Here is a 26,273-nt window from a genome sequence, read left to right on the forward strand (position 1 = left end):
ACGACCTGTCCCTGCCTGCCAGGTCAAAAACGACCCATAGCCTGTCTATCAGGCTGTCGCTTGCACAAAACGTGACCTGCAACAGTGTCGCCTGACTGTCCAGCACATACACGTGCCTGAAACAGTGACGACCTGACCTGTATGAGTGACGACTTACTGATTTCTCGCGAGCGAAGAGCTGGTGATGTCTCACGCGGACTTCGAGGAGCGCGAGCACCTTGACCTCAACACTGATACCAGTTGTTGGAGCGCGCGGGTAGCGGAAGGGTGAAGATTTGCAGCAGAGGAAGTGAACAGGTGAGTGAGAGTGAGAGTAAGAGTGACGAACAGATTTGGGTGTACCAACAATGTGTTGGTACACAAAGAATAAAATGTATTTATACTTAGGGCCCGTAAGGGTGCATTCACATGTACAACATAACAATACACGTGTAAAATACACGGAGGTGAATAAAGGACCTTTACATCCCAACAATGCTGCCCTTCACGTCGCCCAATGTCAACGAGAGATGCGCCGTATTGGAGCACCTTGAGCTGAGGATGAAGTCTTAAGAAAGAAATCAGGAGCTAATACTGCCTCCTTTGCACACATCAGCTCCTCCAAGGTCAGGGGACTAGATTGGCTATGGTGGAAAAGAAGGTAAATGAGAAGATAAAGGATCTTCTTGTGCACTTAGGCTAGGATATGGCTGAAGGAAGCTTATTGAATCAGAGTTGGCTTTGATACCATGTGGAAAGACAAAGTGGAAGCATGAGAGTGTGCACATGAGGGAGAGAGAGAGTTCAAGTATAAGAAGATCTTGCTTAGTAAGTTGTTCAAAGGTACAACTGGTACACTCTCATTCTGCATCTGGAAAAGTTAGGGTTAGGGTTTCTGAAACCAGCCTTCCTCCTCGGATAGGGTGGTAAATCCTTGATTACAACTTAATTACAACATCAAACAATAAATGCAAATCTGAAAATACAAATTTACCTCTTGATCTTGGACAATGCACACCCGATTAGCCCCAAAATTGACGCCCCTTTTTATATTTCTTTAGCTTTATTGAAGAAAAAGTTGACTTACAATGGGATTCTCCCAATCCCTTTCTGTATTTCAACTCCCCTTGCTGTCCAAAGTGACTAGCAAGTCTTCAATCTATTTTGCCCTTGATTCGGGCACTTCATTGGCCTTCACCCACTTCATAGACGATGAAAATGCCCCAAATTCAATGGCTGGCTAGTCCTCCACCTGAATTCAGCTAAAATTCACCTTCAGCCTTGTTGAATCCAAGACTTGGAGCTTCCAATTTTTGGCACCTTCCCAAGGCTGTTGCTAAACCCTAATTTCTGCTGTAAATTAGGGTTTACAGCAGAGAAATTTGCAATTTCTTAGCCTCCAAGGGTCCAAGTACTGAGATCTTCGGAGCAAGGCTGTGAAATGGCTGGGAGATGAGAGGGCAAACTGTAGAGAGAGAAAATTCAGAGTTTTGTCGCGAAGAATGACTGAAAATCAGTGAAGTGCAGCTGTTGCGCTGCCACTACAGCATGTAGATGCAAAGAATTGAAGAAAATCAGTCATTTACTGCTGTTGCCCTGCCTCAACAGCCTGTAGATGCTGTCTCCTGCTGTTGATTGGTCTTCTTTTGCCCCTGGCTGCCTCAGAAGGTCCTCCAATGGCTGCAAATCAGACCAGCAGCCCCCCTCCCTCTCTCTTGCAGGCTGAATTTATAGAAATGCCTCTCTCCAGGCTCTAAAGACGTTTTTCAATCTTGCACGGGCATTTTTCATAAGTGGCAGTCTTTCCAAATGGGTTTTCCAGCATTTTTCATAATTAAATATTAATTTTCAGTCTTAAAATACTGAAACTTAATCTAATAATTATTTCGGTGCCCTGAAAAATGATATGATTGGCCAATAATGGCTAGGCAACTTTCATTCCCGAGTGTCTCTGTGCCATCTTTGACGATTAGATGAGCATTAGGTACCATTAAACACCACTTCTCTGGTGTCACCAATTGACACTTATGGCCAAATGGATGACCTAGACCAACAACTGGCACCAAATACCACCAAGTACTAGTGCGGCATAATTTATAGCAACTTTTGCCTTTGACATCCTGTGATTTTTTCGGGTCCCGGGCTCGTAAATTTACTTTAACCCAGTTGTACCTTACACGTGTATCATTTACTCAATCATGTGATTAAAAATCAATCCACATGTTAAGTGAGGTTTCAAAAATACATGTCCTTATGACAGTTTCCTCTTGTGCCCTTGTCCTCGAGTTCACTTACACCTAGCTACCCTTATCCCCTCCAGTATAAGGAGAGTTCACATGCTTACATTCTCAACATTAGCGTGCTTCGCCAATGTCTTATTGCTTTGTGTAGGTAAAGACTTGGGAGGGGAAACATCTGTAGCAAGTTGCTTTGGGAAGACACATATGCTCCGGTGGTGTAGGAAGCAATGGTTGATGATGACAATGTGAGGCGGAGAGACCTGTCTTACTGCAATAGGTGGATGTAGTGGTTTGTGTGGCAATCAAAGGGGAAGTATAGTGAAGGAATTTGAGTTAGTAGTGATCTCATTGTTTCTTGCAACTTGTGTTCATGGAGAATGAGGATCTTTGGATTTGAGAGCACTTTGCTTAGCCTTCTTTACTATGTAAAGAAACAGTAGGGTTTGCAGTGGAGATGAGAGTGTATGACAAATGCTAGTAGTGAATGAACTCAAAAACACAAAAAATGGAAGAATGATGAATGAAATCAAATGATGATACAATGGTCTTAGGTCCTCGTGTCTTTAGGATGGTGGCTGAGGCATGCACCAAAGATATAGTGATGATGGAGTGACTTGATATGGCTGCGCTGTCCCGGATGATGAAGGGAGGCTGCAGCTGTGAAGGAGTATGCAGTGTGGAGGAAGCAAAATGCAGTCCTCCAAGCAGGGGGTGTTGAAGAAGACACCAGATAGATGCAGACAGCAGTGAAGGGAGCAAACACAGTCCTTTGTAGCTGATGATGATGAAAAAGTGACCTCTAGGGGCAGCAGCGCAGGAGTTTGCTGTGAGAAGGTGACAGCTCCTGGTCAAGAGGCAGCAAAAGGGGTTAGCAGCTGCTGTAAAGGCAGCAGAAGACTGACAAGACTGAGGTGGCAACAGCATTTTAAACTTGGATGACTGGCTGCAGCAGGAGCAGCAGCAGAAATTGCAGGTGGATGAAGTAAGAACCTGCTGGCGACAGCTCCTGTGCACTAAGTAGCAACCTGTTTGTTGTGGTGGCAGCTGGTTGCAGCAGGGAACAGCCTAGAGGACTGGTGGACCTCCTCCTGGTTGGGTGGCAGCATAGGCTGGCTGAAGGGTAGTTGGGTGGCATTATGCCACTCCAAAACGCAAAAGGGAGGCTGGTTGATGGACAGGGAACACTGTAGAAGAGAAGACTGAATGAAGAATGCAAGTGTGGGAGTAGACAAAGGATGTGCATGACATGCTTTTTTGTAGGGGATTTTTGGGGATTTGTCTTATTGCACACAAACAAACTCATTCAACATAAATAAAGCTTTTTGGGGCTGTTTTATGGAGAAAATTTGGCCTTAATGTGTGTCAATTTACTGTTAATACAAACCTTGATTTTTCTGGCTCAAGAGTCTATCTCAGCCATTTGAAAACAATTGTTTTTTTAGTCCCTTTACCTTTGAAGGTTTTCATATAAAAGGGAAATGATTTATTTATGTGCATGCTGTAAGCTTTTGAATTGCTGTAGTGTTTAATGCTTGACCGCCTCTGAAAAGTTTCTGAGTAGGAATGAAATATATGTAATACACATCTATATGCATGTTAGGTACGTGGAAGACCTCTAGTAATTGCATATTCAGTGATATCAGAGCACATGGAGGTGCAGTGCCATTCAAATGGTCACAAGAAGGGGTTCAGTGCCATTCAAATGGTCACAAGAAGGGGTTTACCTGCAAATGAAATCAGAAACTTGAACTTGTAAAAAGATTTGGCATTGATGTAGCCTATCAAGCATCTTATGCCTTTGGCTCTTAGAGTAGCAGTAGTAGACTTACTAAGTGGGACATTCTACACATGCAGCTTCTCATGCATCTTGTGCCTTGGGCTCATAAAGTAGTACTAACGAACTTAGTAAGTGGGAAGATTCCTATGTTCGTTACATGGGCTGCAGCATTTGAACGTTTTGGTAATCTTATGGTTCTTGGAGTGCCAATGATGCATATGAGATTCTCTGCTAAGTGCTTCCTCCACAATCCCGAGAACAGCCTTCAGGGGCTTGCTGAGAAGAACTGCACAGAAGCTGCTTCAGTTTCTGGAGCTACCCAGGACCTAATATTGCTATGTGCCAGCTGTGTGCACACCTTCCAGAACTTGTGTGGGTGGTAGATGATTTTTAATGTATGAAGCACCAATCACTCAGACCTTGACAGTTCATGAAAGTGTTTTAGCCTTTAATTTGATGGCAGGGCCTTCCATTGCTTTCTCTCTTCAGCACTGGTGTTGGAGGCAGATGGTTTTTGACATATTAAGCACCAAAAGCCAAGACCTCTTTGTATGGGCTTGAAGGCCATTTGTTGGGCTTGTTTCTCTCTCTAAAGAAACCAGAGATCTAGAACTACTATACAGTTATGCATAGGGAGCGATTTGTACATATTGAAGGATTCAAGGTATCAGTTTATTCACGTTTGGGACTGTCAAACAGGGTGCATGAAGAGTGCTATTCAGTGAAAATAGTAGTACAACAAGCTGCATGGTTAGATATATGTTGATGAGGGAGGTAGTGATAGGTTGGGAGTCTCATAGAAGTTGGAAAGAATTCAAGGTGTTAAGCACACTGCTACACCTTTTGTGATTTTATGTAATGAACTTGAGATTTATGGCTGCTAACCATGTTATGACCTGTTTCATGAAGATCGTGTGGTGGAGAAGAAGGATCCACCCTCTCTCTTATCGTACCTTGACAGTGAGTTTGATGACAGCTATGAAGTTGAGGTACCGTGTTCAGTTATGAGCACATTTATTGTGATATTATCATTATCCTAAAAATGTTAATTCTCACTAGTTGCAATTCAGTTTCAATTACATAGCGATTGCTTTTGCATGCAGGTTGCTTCAAAACAGCTGGATGTAATTAAAGAAACGGAATCTCCAACATTCCAGTCCGTACCACAGGTCTCTGAGGTCCGTATCTTTAAGAAGTGGCCTAAGGATATAAAAAGTTTCTCACATGAGTTGGGCCCCAGAGGAGGACGTCCATATGATGTTTCTCGCCCGCATAGTGATAATGATATGGAGGTACTTGACATTTTATGAAGTTTGGTCGAATGTCTTAACTTTCACTTTCTTACTTATTGATCCTGCTGCAGTCAATCTATTTATTTTGAGATGGAGTTTGCAGTAGGGACTTGTTTTGCCATTTAGGTTGCCATTTTACATACTGATGTTTTTCATGTATTTGCAGGAATTATTGGCTGCTTTACGGGCAAGATTTAATACTGCTAAGGAAGAAGTGGATGCAGACCTTAATTTGTTTGCAGCTGATCTAGTTGAGATTCTAGACCGCAATGCCGATTCCTTTCCACAGTGGAAGGCAAATGTGGAAGATTTACTGGTTCTAGCTCGGAAGTGCACTTTGTTCTCGCCTGTTGACTTCCGTCGGGAATGTGAAAAGATTGTGCGTGAGCTAGATGAGCGACGGCAGGAGTTACCTATGGGCTTGTTGAAGCAGCTCCATACTCGCATGCTTTTCATACTGACGCGTTGCACTAGGTTGCTTCAATTTCAAAAGGAGTCAAGTCCTGAGGGAGAAGGTTTGCATAAAGTTCAACAGTGCTTGAAAGGTGTTCCATCTGTTGAACGCACATTGACATCTGCTGGTGGAAAGAGAGTACAGGCTGCAGCCACCTCCAGAAAGCTCCTCCCTGAAGTTTTAGAACTATCTGCTAGAAATGATTTAGGTGTGCCACCATCAAAGGTGTTAAAAAAACCTAGAAAGCCTAGGTTTCCTTTAGAAAAAGTAAAGCTCAGGAATGAGCAAACAAGCTCACCTAAAGTCTCTCAAGCTGATTCCAGTGGCCTTGATTTGAGAAAATTGACTGCTGCATTGTCTGAGGGCTTTGATGCGAGGAGTGACTACAACCTGGCTTCAGGACAGGTGCAAGACAAATGGGATCAAACAGAAGGGAAAGTTGCTGAGGTAGATGGACAGTCGGTGTCAAGTCCCTCAAAACATGCCCATAAAGCACCATGGTGTTGGACTGATTCGGAAAGAGAAGAACCTGAATCTGTCATCTGTAGAATTTGTGAAGAAGAGGTTCCCACATTGCGGTTGGAGTCCCATTCTTTACGGTGTACATTAGCTGATTATTGTGATGTTCAAGGATTGAACCTAGATGAACGTTTGAGAATGCTGGCAGATAATTTGGAGAAGATAGCAGAACTGAATACACCAAAAAGCAATCAGACAACTGCTGAAGATAGTCCTGATGGTATGAGACCATTCAAATCAAGTCTACATGATGCATTTGACAATGCATCCCCTCAATCAAATGATCTACAGGGAAGAGTTATCGAGGGCAGATATGATGACATGTGTATAGATAGTGCAAGTATTGAGGAGTTACGAGGACCCAGCCTGATAAATTTCAAGCGGCTTCTTGGATATAAATCAGACCAGGGTGTTGCATCATCTTCTGCAGGAAGTGGAACACCTCGCTCAACTCTAACCACTCCCAGAACCAGCCAGCTTGATCTATTGTGTGCTGAGCGAAACAGTTTTGCAGAGTTAGAAGACATGACACAGGTTGGTCAATTTTTTGTGCATGTCTCTTACATGGATTTTGTGGTGTGTACTGTGTACCAATTCAAAGAAGTTTGTTCAGAAAGTCACTGATGTAGTTCAATTAACGAGGACCAGACATTGCATAGGCAAGTTGTATGTTATGTGTTATGTTCACTTGATCTTTAGTTTTTACGATTTTAGTCAATGGAGCACATTACATATCGCTAACCAGGTAAGATGCACATACAAGAGCTGCTGAGTCAAATTTGACAGCAGAAAGCTACAATAAAATAGAGACATTTTGGCCAAAGTTTGAATCAAGGATTTCCCCACATCCACATTTTTTCCTTCTTGTTTTTAGCTAGTTCTGATGTTATATGCATGGATGATGTACAATGTTTGCAATACAAACTCTAGGGTCAAGGTTTTGGCTAACTAGCCTAGAGACATGGAGCGCTTGGAGCTAAGGGTAGATGATTTTGGAACTAGGTTGGGAGCATAGAAACATGGGATAGGAGATAATAATAGAACTTAGAGGTGAATAGTAACTTAGGAAGAAGAGTGAATAATGAATAATGCAATGCTCAATGTAGTAAACACTATTTTTAACTAAGCTGCCCCCTTGCTTATTTTGCGGGGGAGGGACCAACTGAATAGATTTGCATTAAATGCACTTTGTTTGCAATCCTACTCTCCACAATGCCTTGTTTCTCTCTCAATTCTGATTAGCACACATCCTTACACACTCTCTCAATCTTATTATTTTCTCTTGGCTTATGCGTTCTCTCTTACTATCATGACTTCCTGCGGTGTCTCTCCTTTCGATGCACATATTTCTATCTAACCTCAACATAGGAGGATACCTTTTGATGCATCTGGAAGTGTATTCTTCCTTTAAATCTAATGGAGATTCATTGCTAGTGGTGATTCTCTAAGCTTAAATTAAGGACATGCCACGACAATTGCCCGAATTGTGCACTCCCTATTTTTTGTTTGTGCTTGTAACCATGAGGATGTTGTATTTTAGTTTCAATCTAATCTCCTTAAAGGGGAAAAGATGGAATGTGATGAGACGAGTATTGATTCATGGCAAGCCAAATAAATGGTGTATTTTGATTTGTATCAGTTTGATGATGTTCAATGTATCAGGCAGATACAAATCATGTTATAGGAGAAGATGTATGCTTTGTGGGCAAGGCTATATGCCAAGTTGGAGACATGGATTGATTTTCAATCCATTTTTAGCAACTTTTTGTAACCGATGATGGGATTGAAAAATTTCAACAATTATTTCAGCTAGATATGGGGAAGAAGAGCTTGGATGCATATTCATAGGAGTTTAAAGATTTTTTGTATAAAACAAGGGTCTTGGACGATTCTCAAGCATTGCTCTACATGTCATACCTTTTTGGATTGTCATTGGACTACACCGCTACTCTTATTTGAGGATGTCTATAGATATGCAAAGAAATTGATAATATTTTGGGTATGAATAGGGGTAGCCAATCGTCGATAGGGGATTTCCATCGAGCTGCCTCTATCTTTAAGTCAAGGAAGTCTTCTATCTTGGCAGCAATTTGTCAGCCATATCTGGAGTTGCATAAAAAGAAGAATTGCAAGGTCAGCTCAACAAGAATTGCTGAAAGGATCGTTGATTCACTTGCCATCAAACCTATTACTTCTGCAATGATTGAGAGTGCACCTAGAATAAGAAGGTGAAGCCTACTTCTAAGACTTTAATAAATACTCTTGAAGCTCGAGGTATATCTTCTAAAGTTTTATTGGAAGATTGTTTTGTTAATATGAGTAGTTGCAATGATAGTTATGTTAATAAAATTGTGTTTGGCTTGCATGACCTTTTAAAGGTCATTAGACATATAAATGGCCAAGAAGTTATAGTTTTGTTTGATAATGACTCCACTCATATTTTTATTTTTTCTTTGTTGGTACATAAAGTACAACTCTACACAATACTTGCTAACAGAATTTATTGTGTTCAATTTACGGAGGGCCTTATTGTGGATCGCTCGGATCATGTGGTATCATGTTTAGATCTTTTGATCCGACAGTAATATGAGCTTATGGACTTCCAATCTATGAGCCTTAGCCATATCGATACCATTCTTGGCATACTGTGGTTTTTTGATAAATATTTTTCGTTGTACATTGATTGCAAAAATCATGTATTTTCTTTTGAACTTGATTATCATTTTTATATCATTGAGGGCTATTTATTATTTGGGGTCATTAAAAAAAATATACATATGATTTCAGCATTGGAATTTAGTGAATGTTTTTCCTTTTAAGTGTTACTACTTATATTTGGTTTATTAAAAAAGTTGAATCATCTGATTTGCAATGTAATTCAACTTTTTATTTAAATGTAAGTGGGTATTTGAATATGATATTACTCGAGTATGTTGATGTCTTTCTGTTCACTCTCAGATGGACTTTCTTCATTTGTGGAACCTTAGACTATAGCATTGAGGTGTTGCTCAATAGCCATACCGTCTCTCGACAATTAGAGCATTGGGGATTCTTCTTGGAAGATCACCCGTGGGAACCTTGTTTTGGTATGTGGTGCCAAGGTTGGCACTTTATATCCCTTGGTTATATTTGGATCCGTAGATTATGTTTTGTCAATGGTTGTAGTTTCACATGTATCGCTTTGGTATCATTGCCTTGGGCACATGCCCTCAAAGAAAATGAAAATGCTTACTTGTTTGCAGTATCTTTTGTTTCTTGACTATAAATGTTTTGAGTCATGTGATCATTGTTTGTATGGCAGGTAGACATGTGGTACGCATAAGAAGTCTGACACTCTGTGTATGGGCGAGCCTTTGGCTCTTGTTTATTCTGATGTCTGTGGACCTATGACTTGTCAGTTGTTAGGAGGTGGAAAGTACTTTGTCACATTCATTGATGATTACTCACATAAGGTCTGGGCATATTCCATAAAGTTAAAATCTGATGTTTTGCTACCTTTCGACGTTGGGTTGCATTGGTTGAGAACCAGTCTGGGTATGGGCTGAAATGCTTATGGTCAAATAATGGATGTGAGTATGTCTCTAAAGCCTTTGAGCAATTTTATGATGAGAGGGAGCCTTTGCATATCTTTGGTTATGAGGTTTTTTGCCATGTATCCAAGGACAAGCGACAAAGCTGGATCTTAAGTTTGTGAAATGCATTTTTCTTGGTTATGGGGATGAAGGTGAGATGGACTATTACCTATGGGATCCACAGGCTCGAAAAGTCATCCGTAGCCATAATGTAGTTTTCGATGAGGAAAAGATGCATAAGCAGCCTGAGCGGATAGTTGAGATACGTAGGGTTGTCTTTTAGGAGGAGCCTCTTGCTCCTGTGCAGCCATGTAGACAGCTTGTAGCGGCAATTGATGCTCTAGTTGTCCATGATCATGATGTTAGATAGAATGTGGAGGCTCCTTAGCTTGCCTTGAGACGCTTTGCTAGAGCTAGACGTCCTCCTGAGCAGTTTGAGACATTCGTTGATTATGTGACGGTGACAGATGCATGTGAGTCTCTCACTTATGATGAGGCCATGCGCCGTGGTGATAGTCATTCTTAGGAGAGGGCCATGCAGTCAGAGTTTGACTCTTTACAGAAAAATCATACGTGGGAGTTGGTTCCTTTGCTTAGTAGAAAGTGTGCATTGCGATGCAAGTGGGTGTACAAGTTGAAGAGTATCCTTGGACGCCCCAAGCCTGCTTATAAGGCCAGATTGATTGCTAAGGATTTTAAACAAGAGCATGGTGTTGACTTCAAGGAAGTCTTTTCTCTTATAGTCAAGATGACTACACTATGCTTGGTACTAGCATTGGTTGCTCAGTTAGATCTAGATCTTTATCCGATGGATGTCAATACGACTTTCTTAAATGGGGACTTGCATGCTACCTCCTTTACTAGTAAAAGGTATTGAGAGGGTCTTCGATAGGAGGTCATTCATGGAGGCCATACAAACTTAGATTAATGGAAGGAAAAGGAAAAAAAAGATGAAACATAAAAGGAACGAAGAAGAAGAAGCAAGGAATAGAAAGAAGATGATGAAATATGAGGAGACAAAGCAGAAGCAGAAAAGTATTTAATGGAGGACAATCAAGTGGAAGGAGAAAGAAGTAGAAATGTATTCAATGAAGGGCAATCAAGTAGAAGGACAAAGAAGCTGAAGGAGCAATGGATCTTGGAGACTATGGGCGGGATATCGTGGGCCTGTCGATGGACCTAGATACAGTTGCCAAGAATACAGAGGTGAAGGTCAACCACACATATGCTTGTTGCTAGCCAAGAACAATGCCAAGTTAAAGGAGGCTGCAATATGGACGCATGCTTTGCATGCAGTTGAAAAGAAGTCATAGACAACCTTGCTTCAACTTCATTCATATAGTCTTATATCTTTCATTGCAGCTTGTAGGTTGACTAATCTTCTCAGCTCCACAAACTTATGAACTTCTAGTTGTATGCCTTTAAGAAAAACTCCCTCCTGGAAGCCTTTATCCAAGTTATGGTTGGTCCACCTCTTCGTTATGATTCCATTGTAAAGACATATATTTCCATCCGTTCTCTAGACTACTGCTTAAGTTCATGAACTCCTCTGGCATGTGCTCTTCAAAATCTTCATGCCTGAATTTGGTGAGAAATGCCACCTTCAAGTCATTTCATGTGCCAAAAGTTCTTGTTGTTTGTCTCTTATACCATCGAAACACCATGCCTTTGAAAGTGGTGGGAAATATCGCCAACTAATGCTCTGGGGTCCTAGCATTGTTAGCTACTCAGGCTACATGAACTTGGCTATATGAAGATCATGATCTTCATTGTACTCTATCTTAAAGATTAGCAAGAGGATTATATTTGTTGGCATGCCATCAACATTTCCAAGAGGGGTCTGACTGGGAAGGGGACCTTGATTCACCATTTGGACTTTTGTAAAGAATACCATAAGGGTATCAAAGCAGGCTTCTACTACTAGCTTTTTCTTGGCTTTGATTTTTGCATTTTCTCTTCTCACATATCTCTAGATTGGTGCTAGTGCTTGCCTCTTGATTATATCATTTATCAGGGAATTGACTCCACCCAGTTTGTTTGTACTCAACAGAAGAGAATCAAAGGGGCCTCAATCTCTAGAGAACTTTCTTACTAGTATTTCTTCTACTTTCTTCTTTTCAACGTCTCTGAAATTTTCTTTCATTCCACTATAAAGGGGAAGATATTCAGTTTTGAAGGTATCAAAATTCATTTTTGTTGAATAAAATCACTCAACTACAAATAGATAGCTGATGCAGAGCGTGAAGCATTAAAGAACAAAAAGCTGGCTCAATCCTTACGACGAGGAGATGAATCATTTAGAAGATATTGTGTTCCAAACCGAGAATTTTGTCGAGCAAATATTACAAGAGAAGCAGAACATGGAACAAGTATAGTCACAATTGATGGATCAATTAGCTATGCAGACTGCAATGATCAGTGTTTTTCAAGTAGTAACGAATTCAACATTAAGTCAATGGCCACTTTGGTCTATTGCCTTCAAAATATGTCAAAGTTAAAGTTTATCAACGAGTTTCTCTATGAACACCTAGTGTGCAGATTGAGAAAGAGTCTTTATGGCCTTAAGCAGACACCTAGGAAATGATACCACGAATTTGATGCTTTTATGCATTCACTAGGCTATACACACCGTGATATGGATCTGTATTTATACATGGAGAAGGCTTGTGATGACAGCCTTTTGATTTTTGTACTCTATGTGGATGATATGTTGATTATTGGGAGAGCTCCTAATGAGGTGGATGCTCTAAGAAGTTAGCTCAACAGGAGCTTTGAGATGAAAGACATGGGACATGCCTCACATATTCTTGAGATACGCATTATGTGTGACCGCTCTCAAGGGCTCATTTACTTCTCCACAGGAGTATATCGAGAAGGTTCTTGAGTGGTTTCATATGTAGGATGTTAAGCCTATTGGTTGTCCTCTGCCTTCTCATGTGAAGGTGGGCCAGGCCGGTTGTCCGCAATTTGATGAGTAGAAGGCCCTTATGCATCCACAGTGGGCAGTTTGATGTATGCCATGATAGCTACTCGTCCTGACATAGCTTTTGCTGTGGGAGGTGTGGTACATTATATGGCTACACCTAGCAGGGCATTGGGATGCCGTCAAGGGTATCATGAGGTACCTAAAGGATACAACAGATATGCGTATATGTTATTGTGGCCAAGATATAGAAGTCGTGGGGTACACTGACTCTGATTATGCAAGACATGCAAGAAGTAGGAAATCCACTTGTGGCTATGTGTTTACCTTTGTTGGGGATGCTGTTTCTTGGATGTCCAAGGTGCAAAAATGCATGGCTCTCTCTACTACAGAGGTTGAGTATGTTGCAGCCACTAAGGTTTGCAAGGAGGCTCTTTGGTTAGGCCACCTGGTGGCGATCTTAGTATGATTTACGTGGTCTCTATACTACATTCGGATTCTATGAGTCCTATCTAGTTATCCAAGAATTTGGTCTTCCATGCGAAGATGAAGCACATTGAGATACGGTATCGCTTTATCAGAGAGGTCATTGAGGACAAGTTTGTTGACCTTGTCAAGATCTCAACGGACTAAAATCCTGCAGATTTGCTAATGAAAAGTCTCTCAGTAGAGCGTTTTCCCTTCCTTAGGAAGTTGATGGGCGTTGAATGAGATAACCTCTATTCCTCATCTTCTTGTACTCTATATCACATTGTACTTTGTCATTTTTTTGTTGTTCTCGACGCACATTCACTTTTAAGTTGAAGGTTGTTGGGAGTAAAGGCGCTTGTGCCTAGCTGCCCGTGTATTACTACTCTGACAGTTCCTGCACCTGCACATTGCAGGCGGCGAATGCCCATCACTGTCACTTTATTCTTTATTTTTTCAGTGACATTTGAATAAAGGAAAGACCGGTCATACATTGTGACTATTGGAATTTCCACATCGTGAGTCTCTCTCTCTTGTTTTCTTGGTCCATCTGCTATAGCTCACACCTCTTTTGCTTTCCGTTGCTCATACTTTCACTTGGGCTTCTCCCTTCACTTAACCATTTGATAGATTTTTAGAGTAGAAGGTTTATAAGCTTCTTTCTCTAGAAAAGTGGCATGTGGCATCTAGAATAGGACATGTGTCATTTTGAAGAGACAAGTGTTCCTACACTTGTCATTTTTAACAAACACTCGTCATTTATAATCTCTACTCTTCACTTTTGAGTACCCAAGTCTCACATCTATATATTGGAAGTCTCTCTCTTCATTTGGAATAAGCACTTGTGTTGAAATTTCAGCCATATGCTTTGTACTCTCGTATCTATCTCTCATCCAAGAAGCACTTTCTATTTAGCTTGATCTAATCTAAGCACTAAAGATGAAAATCAGCTTGTTACTTGGATTTTTTAGAAATTAGCGTTTCAAAATCCGAAATTTTAGAATTGTGGCAAATTAATTTTTTTGTATATGGTTTAGGCATTTGGTGCCCGTGGTTTGTTTTAATAAATTTCTATAAAGGGGAAGAGACCTATTTCCCTCTCAATGTTGTGTTGACTTTTCTCTCTCTCTCTCTCTCTCTCTCTCTCTTTCTGTCTCTTTTTATCTTTTAATTTTTATAGTGATAATTGATCTAGTTGGTTAAGCTCAAAGTATTGTCATTCTCATACTCTTTCCTGTGCTTGCATTGGTAGCAGAGCTAGGAATTTTTCTTTGCAAGAACTTTTTTGGGTGACAAGATCTTTGGGCCCAACTTTCTCACCATGTCAAGAGGCGAAGAGGAGAATTTAGGTGAACAACTGAAAGGCTTTCGATATTCTATATTTGTATGCTTGTGTGATTATGAGAAGATACAAAGATACAAGAAGCTAGAAGCTGATTTAGAAATTCGAGCTTTGATGTAGAGAAGGGCTAAAGCATGGGTTTAAGCGAAGGTCTTTGAAAATTTCCTTACAAAGAAGGCTCTTGAGATAGGTGGTATTATAGCCGCGAAGGCCTATCCCAGCGTGGAAGGCACCAATGTTATTGGTGCAACTAAGTATATGAAAGGTAACACATTACCTATCATTCAAAGATCCACCCAAGCATTGACTTCAAAGTCTCATTATACCCAAGCTATTTTCTCTTGTCCCAAGCATCTCTCTATGGAGAAGGATAAGGAGAAAGTCAAAGAATCGGCTATTTCCATGGTAGTTGAATCTCCAAAGATGCTTTTAGTAAAGGAAAACAATGCTAAAAGAGACTTTAAGCTTGGAGAGAAGAGCGTGAAGTTTGATGTTTTCTATGGCAAAAGAGATTCTAAGAAAGTTGTATCTTTTACTCAACAATTTGATGTTGATTTTGGTGGTGAAGATTATATAGAATAATCAAAGAATAAGATGGTTAAAATGCATCTAAAAAATACTGCTTTAAATTGAAGCCGATATGGAAGAAGAATAAACTGAGCTAAAGCAAAGCCATGGAGACAATGTTGAAACATATATCAACAGGTTTGTAGTTGTATCTCTTAAATTTATATCTTTAATGAAGTTCCTTTCAGTATGGAGATGAGAAAGTTTATCCATGGATTCTATCCAATGGTACGATGAGCTATCAAGATGACAAAGCATAATACTTTGGAAGTAGCTCAAGATGTGGCCTTAGAAGCTGAAAGATTGCATATGCCGTGGATTTTTGGTAAGCCTTAAAAGAAGAACCATAAAGAAGAAGACCGAGATATTTGACGAAAAGAAGTTAGATAGACAAGAACCAAAGTATAAGAATGGAGATACACCTTCCTTGCTATCCAAAAAGAAGCTTAACATATCATCACTTAGCAACATTCTTGTGGAGAAAAAGGACACATGGTTGGTCATTGTCCTAATAAGGCAAAGAAGGAAAACCAGTCCCAAGAGACACCTCAAGGGAATGTTGTATTTAAGGAATGCTTGCAATAGGATAAAACTTTGTTAGAGAAAAGGAAGCTTTTCATGATGATGCAACATATGGAGATCTTCAAACAGCAGGGTGATGGTTGGAAATAGGCCGCCTAGGGGGTGGATAGTGATGGGCTGCAAGTGGGTGATGGTTGGACAACAGATGGTAGGTGGTTGATGGCTGAGATCTGCACGGTAGAGTGAGAATCCATGCACAAAAGAATGAAAAGTGAATGGGAGCAGCTTGTCTATTAATAGATATAGATGGATCCTCCCAAATCAAGGTTTCACTAAAACTCTCTTGAACAACGCATCTTCTTTTTTGTTTTTCATTAAATAAGCATGTTTTGGGATTGTGTAAGAGGCTAGTCAGCATGTAATGCATTTTTAAGCTCAACACCCTTTCCCAAGCTCAAAATAGGGCTATAAAGTAAGGCCAACCCGGTTTTGCCCAAGGTATCACACCCCAAAGCGGCTAGGATATCGGGCGAAGGGTGCATGATGGTTGCCTAGTGTCCTACCAAGACTACAAGGGTGATGGTTATATTACCAAGGGAGTCCAAGTAGTCACTAGAGAGGATTGGGCATTGGATGAAGGGTACCCATTGGTTGTTCAGTGGCCTACCAACTTCTTTAAAGGTGGATGGAACCACAATGAACTTGTTTTTTTGGGTTAAAATAAAATAAAGTACTTTGAGAGATGGTTTGTGGTCGAAGTAACTGTATCAAATGGGAGAATGAGAAGGGATGGTTAGGTCCAACCCATCACAAATAGATAAGCTTCCCATTCACTGAAGGGTGCTGATGATGATGGAAGGGTGATGAAGTAATGGTGGTGTGGTGTACAAACCGTTGGTGAAAACAACTTAGGATCCGTTTAGTGTTGCTATGCGTAATGAATATGCTACATGTGAAATGCTCATGCAGTAGGTGCCACTTGGAAAGTGTGTCTTGTGGAAAAATTGTTTACTTGCCCAAGCGCCCTTTACAAAGATAATGAAATCATGCATTGTAAAAGGAGGTGATACAATTGGGGGGAAAGGCCAAGGTTGAAGGCAAGTGCTAAAACTTGTAGAATATTGAGAAGTTTAGGAACCCCCTCTCAACCTTGGATATCGATACCAAAGGAGGAAGAGAAGCCGGATGTTGGTCTTTGTGTGCTGCCAAGAACCATGATGTGAGGAAGCATCCCAACTTAAAGAACATGATAGAAGTTACCGCCATGATAGCATCAAGAGAGATGCTGCACGATCCGCCTTAGGAGGGAAAGTCTCCATGCTGCTAGAAGAGCAAAACTCCTAGGATAAGGAAATGATAAATGGAACAACGTGGATCCCAACTCTCTAGCCTAGGTAAGACTGGTGTAAACCTGCATGTTAGTAGATCTACTTTGAAAACAAAATCCTGCAAAAGAGATGATCTGCAAGCACAAAGGTTAGTAGTCAAATGCTTAAAAAGCCAAAACAAAAGTGAAAGGAAAAGATAATTGAACGAACAATGGAATGATGCAAATGTGTACGTGTATGTGAGTGGATATAGCGGAAGACTTAAGAATAAAAATCTAAGGGAAAAATCATACGGGCACAACTCAATAGCCTGAAGATCTAAGAGTGCAAAGATGGAGAGAAGCTAAGGATATGGCCACCATTGCGTACGTCCATTAATAGGGCCGTGCCAATGAAATGCTTGATGAGGGGTTGAGGTAGTCCCAGATGGAGGTGAATTTGAAGTGGATGTGCAAAGTGCAATGGGATTGGAACTTGTAGACCAATTAGGCTGTATCTCGGAGGTAGCAAAAGAGACTATATGCTAAGGCTGTCCGCGTGTCACAGGTGCTCTAGTTGTGGGGTTCTGAAGGAGGAGATGGGGCAGCAGTGGGAGGTGTAGCCCCGTTGAACTGGCCAATTGGAGTGGAGGCAATTGCTGTGGTTTGCTGTGGTTTTCTAGGTGGAAGAGCATCGGCCTTGCTAAAAAACTTCTCGTCCATATGACTCGATCTTTGGCAGTGTGTGCAAAACCTATTTTTTTAAGGGAGTTGTTACTAGATGGGTTTTGTTTCTTTTGTTCCGTTTAAAGAAGGGTAGTCACTCTTGGTTTGGCTTGCCTTCGCATCTTGCAAGTTGTTGTCACTCTTGGTTTTCCCTCTCGAAGAAGAGGCAACCAACCCCCTCTGTTCGGAGTAAGACTGTGTGGAGCCTTTCTTGTGGACTTTGTCACTCACCCTTGTGTAATGCAAGAATTGACACTCAAACTCCTAGAAGGTCGGCAATATATGTATTGAGATAATGTGTTGGATAAAATGGAAAAATGGAAAACTCTTGAAGTTGAAATTCGAGATTGATAGATCAAGTGTGATCTCTTGCCGCATATTGGTCAATGAGATGACTCCAGTACTCAGATGCGAGGGGAAAATGCTGTAACTGAGAGTGGAACTTAGGAAGCAACGCTTGCATTAACTCAACATTAGTTGTGGCATTGTGGACTCTCCATTGATGGATGTGATGAGGGTAAGCCAATCGAGGGTTTGACATAGGATCTAGACCAATGACAAAGTCCTAAAGGCCTTGAGTTTCGAGCACTTGTTGCATGAATTTCGACTAAGGAGTGAAGTTTAACCCATTGAAACGTGTAAAATCCTTGTTGCATTCTTGGCCGTTGCAATAGGAGCGGTAGTGCTCAGATAAGATGGATAGGGTGGGTAGGGTGGATAGGGTGGGGGAATGGAGTACACTTGGGATTGGGTTCCAAAGTGCCCACCATGCACACGAGAAGTGTGCACAGTGGATCCGAATGTGAGCATGGATTGATGAGGCATGGAAATGGTAATTATGTGGGGAGCCCATGGTGGAGGGATAGGGACATGTGGAGCAGAGGATGGAAATCCTTGCGTAGAAGTGACCATAATTTAAGGATAAAAATCCATGTGTTTGAGAGGTTAAATGATATGTGATTGTGGGTAGTGAGAGGGATGCCCATTATAGCCGTTCCATGGAAAATGATGTGCTAACTTGCGGAAAGGTGGAGAGAAATGTATTAAAGGGTGGCATTCCTTGTAACAAAGCCCTGCGATGGAAAGTGGCTTGAGGGTAAGGGGATAGTACAGTGTGAAAGGGTGGCATTCCTTGTAACGATGCACTGTGATGTGGAGTGGTAGGAAAGTGTGAGTATGGAACGGACAATGAGAATGTGCTAGGAGTGGAGATGAAGATTCCAAGTCCCAATGTAGGGGATGCGGATTTGGATTGTAATCCAAGGTTTTGGAATAAAAAAGAGAGGAAATAGAGGTGTGGGCTAGAAGAGGGTGGGATGTGAGGGATTTGAGAAGAGTGGCTTACACGCTTAAATGAAACAAAAGATGTAGATAAACTTGATGAAGGATGTTTACTTGGAGAGCCCCCTCTATTGAAGTTGTTAATCATCCGGATCCTGCACAGCAAAAGGAGAAATAGTTAGAGGGTTTTGATTTATACGACTCAAAGGGGTTGTATGAACTTGACATTTCCCTGGTTGAGATGAAGAAGATGGGTCACCAGCCATCCCAAATATTATATGTCATCCATGATTAGAGAGGTGGCCAGGTTCACCAATTGGTCTGGATGTAGTAGTAAAGTTGCTAGGAGGGGTGTAAGTTCGAATATACATGATGTGCAAGTACTCTTCAAACTCCTTTGTTATGAGATTGAAATCAGGAACAAGAGAAAACAAAGAAGGTGAAGGTAAAGGTGGGGTGTCGTCTTTCTCACCAAGTCCATAATGCCTCCTCATGGCCTCCAATGATGGAGAAGCTTGATTTACATCATGGGGATTGGAGAAGAAGGTGACCGAGACATTGTGATTTGATTACGAGTTGTTTGTGCGCCTTGCACAAAATCTAGCACTCCACAATATTCGTAGGATACTCTTTACAAGAGTATCAACTTTGATACCATGGTGAAGAAAATTGTGGAGTTGTTGCTAAGGTTTGCAATCGAGAAAAGACAGAGTGTATGACCATGAGAGAGAAACAACAATATAAACACATATATTCAAAACTCAAACCCTAAAGGCAAAACCGAAAATCGTAGCACAGAAATAGACACAAGCAGAAGGAGAGAGAAAGAACATAACTCTAAGGTGAATGAAAATTGTAAATGAATGAGGAGTGTATAGAGTGTCCAAGGGTAGAGTAGTAGTGTCGGAGAGTGATGTCCATTGAAGATGGATCCCAAGTATTGTTGTCTTGAGGACATGTATTTTTGAAACCTCACTTAACATGTGGATTAATTTTTAATCACATGGTTAAGTAAATGTTGCAATGTGAGCTGTAATTGGGGTTAGAGTAAATTAACGAGTATGGGAGCCGAGGAAATCACAGGATGTCAAAGGCAAAAGTTGTTATAAGTTATGCCGCACAAGTATTTGGTGGTATTTGGTGCTAGTTGTTGTCCTAGGTCATTCATTTGGCCATAAGTGTCAGTTGGTGACACTAGAGAAGTGGCGTTTAATGGTAGCTAACACCAATGTGATGATCAAAGATGGCACAGAGACACTCCAGAATGGAAGTTGCCTAGCCAATTTAATTATTGGCCAGTCAGATTATTTTTCAAGGCATCGAAATAATTATTAGATTAATTTTCAGTATTTAAAGACTGAAAATTAATATTTAATTATGGCTAATGTTGGAAAAACCATTTGGGAAGGCTGCCACTTATAAAAAATGCCCATGCAAGTCTGAAAAACGTCTTTAGAGGCTGGAGAGAGGCATTTTTAGTGTATTCAGCTTGTAAGAGAGAGAGAGGAGATGCTATTGGTCTGATTTGGAGCCATTGGAGGACCTTCTGAGGCAACCAGGGGTAGGAGAAGACGAATTAACAGCAAGTGATAGCATCTACATGTTGTTGAGATAGGGCAACAGTAGTAAATGACTAATTTTCTTCAATTCTTTGCATCTACAAGCAGTTGAGACAGGGCAGCAGTAGAAAATGACTGATTTTCTTCAGTTCTTTGCATCTATAAGTTGTTGAGACAGGGCAGCAGTAGTAAATGACAGATTTTCTTTAGTTCTTTGCGAAGAAAGTTTGAATTTTCTCTCTCATCTCCTAGCCTTTCTACAGCCTTGCTCCAAAGATCGTAGCATTGAGATTGCCAGAGGTTGAGAAATTTCAGATTTCTTTGATGTAAACCCTAATTTGCAACTAATTTGTAATAGAAATTAGGGTTTAGCAGAAGCATCGGTTAGCGTGCCAAAAACTGCAAGCTCCAAGACTTGCATTTTTCAAGGCTGAAGGTGAATTTCAACTAAATTCAGGTGGAGGACTAGCCACCCATTGAATTTGGGGCATTTTCATCGTCTATGAAGTGGGTGAAGGGCAATTAAGTGTCCGAATCAAGGTGTAAAATAGATTGAAGACTTGCTGGTCACTTTGGATAGCAAGGGGAGTTTGGATTGCGAAGGGGATCAGGAGAATCCCATTTTAAATCAACTTTTTTTTTTCAATAAAGCTAAAGAAATACCGAAAGGGGCGCCAATTTTGGGGCCAATCGGGTGTCCATTGTCCAAGATCGGTAGGTAAATTTGTATTTTCAGATTTGCATTTATTGTTTGTTGCTGTAATTAAGTTGTAATAAAGGGTTTACCACCCATGCACGGAAGGAACGCTGGTTATAATTGTAATCCCTAGTCATAGATGAGAGAGTGTTGAATATTGAAGGGCGGCAAGTTGGTCACCAAAACATAGTAGTTGAATGTTGAAATTTGGTAAATGTAGTGGTGTACCACCAGAGAAGGCTGAAAACTGATCACCCGAGACAGAGAATTGTTAAGCGACACAGGAGAGGTGTTTGCCGATGTAGACGGCTTGTTGGACATAAAAAGCGCAGGTACTATAGCAGTCACCTGGTGGGAGAGATGGCAATAAATAGCATGTCGCTTGGCACGAGGTGTTGAAAATGTAGTTGATCATGTGCTATGATGACGCAACAAATGGAGACCTCCAAATAATAGGGTGATGGATGGAAACATGCCACCTAGGATTGGATAGTGATGGGCTATAGTCAGTGATGGCTAGATGGCAAGTGGTAGGTGGCTGATAGTTAAAATTTACATGGTAGAGTGAGAAACTTGCACAAAAGGATGAAAACTGAATTGGGATAGTGTGTCTATTTATGGATGTGGATGGACCCTTCCAAATTAGGGTTCACTGAAGCTCTCTTGAACCGCGCATTGTTCTTGCATTCTCAAGTTAATAAGTGTGTTTTGGGGCTGTTTAAGAGGCTAATCAGCATGTAATGCATTTTTTTTCTCAATAGCTTTTTAAGCATGAGACATCTTTGCAGTTATAGGAGAGGCCTCCATTGGAGTGTGGTGCCTCTAGTGACACCCTTAGAGCTTTAGAGAGAGGTGATAGAAGGAAGAAGTCAAAGGCCCAGTGTTATCGAGGAGGAGAAGAAGAAGCATAATACAGACTTCTCCGCCGAGTCATCCACCTCCTCTGACTCTGACTTGAATCCTATGGCCAAGGCTAAGGTGTGGACAATATCATCTTCTTCAGATCAAGGGAGGGGCTTGGTAGCCCCTCTTTCTCTTGCTTTCTAGTGCAAGTGACGTGGTCATACCTTAGGATTGTTAAAGAGCTAGAGCTTCGTTTGGGGCTCCTGAAAGTGTGTGCGTGGGCACTGGCTCTCTATCTACCCCAGAGCCGCATAGCCTTGTGTCAATCTATTCTCCGCTGCTCTCCTCAAAGTGAATCTTGGCCATGAAAATATAATCCCCAACTAAGTATATCTTTGGACCATGTCCACTATCTCTTCTACAGATGTGAAATGGTATATTGATCGCCGAATCCACTGTGAGAAAGTATTAAACACCATAACCTTGGTTTTTTGAAGGTTCACTATGAGATCCCTGTCTTGAGAGAGGGCTTGTAGTGCATCAAGGTGGCATTGCAATTCCTCCAGTATGTTGGAGATCAGGACTATGCTATTAGGATACAATAATATGGGTATCAATGCCCCTCCCAAGCCAGCTCCCTTCCCTCCATGTTGATCAATGTAGTTTGACATCTCATCAATATAAAGGCCGAATAGAGTAGGTGAAAATGGGCATCCTTGTTTCACTCCAATGGTATTGGGGATCTCCTCCGATAGCCTTGTTGGTGCTCGTACCCATCCTATAATAGATACGTACATTGATAGTATCGCCCATCTGATCTCCATTGAGACCTCCAACTCTTGTAGTCTCTAAATGAGCCTAGCACGTGGTACTGTATCAAAGGCCTTTTGGAAATCCACAAAGTAGCAGTAGACCCGTCTCCCTTGTGCCCTGCTCTCCACGATGATGGCTCTGAGTGTGAGGATATGGCGAAGAGTAGAGTAGCCCCTTCTAAACCTTGCTTGTGAACATGCTTGATGGTGGTGCTTCTTTGCCCATTTTCTTAGCTCATACTCTAGTATTGATCCATAAAGCTTGGCTAGCACGTGGCCAACCATGATCGTCCTATAGTTCATAGGAACCGTGGGGTCTCCAACTTTTAGGATTGGTACTGTAGTATTAGCTGACCAACTAGCAGGTAAGTGTTCACATAGGGCCTTGTTGAATAGCTGGGCTAGAAGGGCTGGTAGGATATCTTTGGCATGTGATAGGTGCTCTGCTACTAGTCCATCATGGTCTTGGGTATGGCCATTTTGGAGTCTATCGATGGTGTTACGAACCCTTGCTCTGTTGAAGAAGGTAGATGACATGGGTCTGTCCTCTTGTGGTTGGGGCAATGGTGGTTGCCCATGTACCTAATATAGTGAGGTAGGATATGTGTGCCACGTATATGGGGACATGATGGGTGTATGGGCTCGGGGTTCCTCAAGTGCCTTCCATGTCTCCTTGTAAAACTCATCCTCCAATCTGGATAGAAATGATCTCTTGTTTAGTTGCATTAAGCGGCGAGAGATAGAGCATGTTTGGTTGTTTGCTTCATGTGGCTGGAGATGAAGATAGGTTTCCTTGTAGTCCTCGTGATACCAACTATGGTCTGAAACATTCTTTCTTGGAGGGGGGTGAAATGGGCTTTGGCAAGCTATGTTGTAAAATCCTATAAGCTCCAATAGAGATGATTTGAGTAAGCAGTCGCTATCTTTCTGTTGAAGTGATATTTGGGGAATCTTGGGTGGCTACTCATTGGAGGGATCACATCATGTCTATAGGTGATGGTAAATTGTAGGAATGTGTGGTTGGCTGCCACTTCTAGTGAACAAAGAACATGTTGAAAGACTATGTTGGGGATGAGAAATAAGGCCCCTACGAGGAGATAGTGCACCGTGCTCGTCCTAGTCTTTGTATAGATTCTCCGAAGGAGGTTTCTCATGTACGTTTGGATGCATGCTTATGTGGAAAGCAAGTGAGAGTATTCGATCCATGCCATCTATCCAAGCCGTTAAGTATGGCTAATCCATGTGTGCCTTCCAAGGCTAGGAGGTGGCCATCATAATTTGTAGGCTTAGTTGTGCCTTGTGATGTTAGGCTGAGCCCCATCTCCTTTGGTGCTCTCTTTCTCTCTTTGTGTGTGTGTGTACATGCCCTCGCACTTGAAGAAGGGACCTATCTCTATGGTATGTGAGTATTGAAGTCCCTAGCCAATAGAACATCTCAAATACTGGAATAATGAATAATATCCTCATATAATGGTAGATATGGTGACTCTTACCCTTGCGGTGCATATGGAGAATTTGTTGGAGTAAAGTAGCATATTGCCATGCATATATCACGTGGGCAATTTGTATGTATCTAGATCCACATAGAGCAAGGCTCCTCATCTCTTTGCATGACCTGTACCATATGCTGTAGCCCCTCCCTATACAATATTGCCACTCTTGCAGACCCTTTGGGCCCCCCTTGGTGATGAGCTTTGGAATAGTATGCCGTCTCCCATCTATAGCCTCTCACCTCTTCCAAGTACATACAAAGGAAACAATTTAATATGTAACAGACTATGTAAACATTTTGAAAAGAATACCCGTTTGCTTTTTATTGTGTCTTCACATTCGGACACTTTGGGTGTATTAAGTGTGGGCGTTCAGACACTTCAAGTACTTTTTCTGTCGTGTCTTGGCACCTTCGCACTTTGAGTGTATTAAATCTAGGTGTTAGATACTTTAGGTACATTTTATAGTTGAGTTTTGGGGGTGTTTAATGAGTTGAAAAAAGGAGGTCAAAGTTAATTAACCAGTTGTTCTTTAACACACTGAACTTACTAAAACTAGCCTTTCTCTTCGGATAGGGTGGTAAAACCCGATCTAGCACTCATTGCAACAAACATAAAATTCACGTAAACTGAAAATGCACACTTTACGACTTTAATCTTGGACATTGGACACCCTGTTGGCCCCACAATCGGCACCCCTTATGGTATTCCTTTATCTTATATTGCAAATGGAAGGAGTATAACTGAGATCCTTTGAACTCCTTTGGTAATGCAAGTGCCTCTTGTTGTCAAAACTGACTAGCAAGCCTCCAAACCAATTTGCCCCTTGGTTTGCTTGGAGATTGACCTTTACTCTACTCCTTGAAAGACAAAATCAGTCCCAAATTTAATATTGGTTGGCTGGCCTCTTGAATCTACGTAAAATTTCTCAATTTCAGCTGCCGGAATTCAAGTCCTAGGCCTTCAATTTTGAGCATGCATCTTGAGACGGCTGTCAAAACCTTAATCTTTTTTGTAAATTAGAGTTTATAGCAGAGATTGATTGAAATCTCTTCTTCTAATGGCTCAAATTGCTAGAAAATACTGAGATAACTTGAGAGATGGCTAGGGGATGAGAGTGAATGCTGTAAAGAGAGAAATTTCAGAGTTTCATTGCAAGAAATGCTGATAAACTGTTGCTGTCCTCCTCAAATAGCCATGGAAGTTGTCACCTATAACTTAGGACTACTAGAAAGATTGCTGCCCCCTCTCATATGTTGTCACTTGCACCAAAACGACCTTGGGCTGCTCTCACGTGCTCCTGGAGTGTTCCAAATTGCTGTCACCTGGTGGATTGATCCATGGTGGCTAGAAACCACATCAATAGTCTCTCCTTGCTCTCTAACAGTCTTTTCCTCTGTCACAATGGTTGGAATAAACTTCCACTAGCCTCGAAAAACGTTTCTCCCACTTGCAAGGGCAAGTTTTTCCAAGTGGCAGTCTTTTAATCCCATTTTTCAGCATTATCCAGCTTATTAAATTAATTTTCAGGATATTGATTTTGAAAATTAATTTAATAATTATTCTAGTGTGCTCGAAAAATTAATTCCACTAGCCAATAATTAAATTGGCTAGGCCAATTTGTCTTCCAAGCATCTACGAGTAGTTGTTGACCTTGAGACTGACAATAATTAATTAATTACTGCCTAGTCTGTAATATCACCATTGACATTAGTGGCAAATAAATTGGTCTAGGCCCAAATCCTACACCGGGTATCACCTAGTATCTGTCAGATATAACTTATTGCAACTTTTGCCTTTAGCACACATTGCATCCTCAGGGTCCTTGGTCTATCACCATGAAATAACCACCATGCGTATCACATGTGCTAAGCAATCTTGCATATTTGATCAATAACTTAATT

General features: G+C 41.2%; 1 protein-coding gene across 1 annotated transcript in view; it reads left to right on the top strand.

Annotated features, from left to right (window-relative positions):
* Positions 1–26,273, top strand: part of LOC148025160 (putative serine/threonine protein kinase IREH1) — a 134,808-nt gene that overhangs the window by 17,910 nt on the left and 90,625 nt on the right. Inside the window, exons 3-5 of the mRNA XM_087694915.1 lie at positions 4,906–4,985; positions 5,100–5,288; positions 5,455–6,795. Of these exons, the coding sequence (XP_087551041.1) occupies positions 4,906–4,985; positions 5,100–5,288; positions 5,455–6,795 (1,610 nt within the window). The remainder of the gene's footprint in view (positions 1–4,905; positions 4,986–5,099; positions 5,289–5,454; positions 6,796–26,273) is intronic.

The sequence above is a fragment of the Lygodium microphyllum genome, chromosome 15 (genome assembly GCF_053477565.2).
Source record: "Lygodium microphyllum isolate KBCC chromosome 15, Lygodium_microphyllum_v1.1.10, whole genome shotgun sequence".
Lineage (NCBI taxonomy): Eukaryota > Viridiplantae > Streptophyta > Polypodiopsida > Schizaeales > Lygodiaceae > Lygodium > Lygodium microphyllum.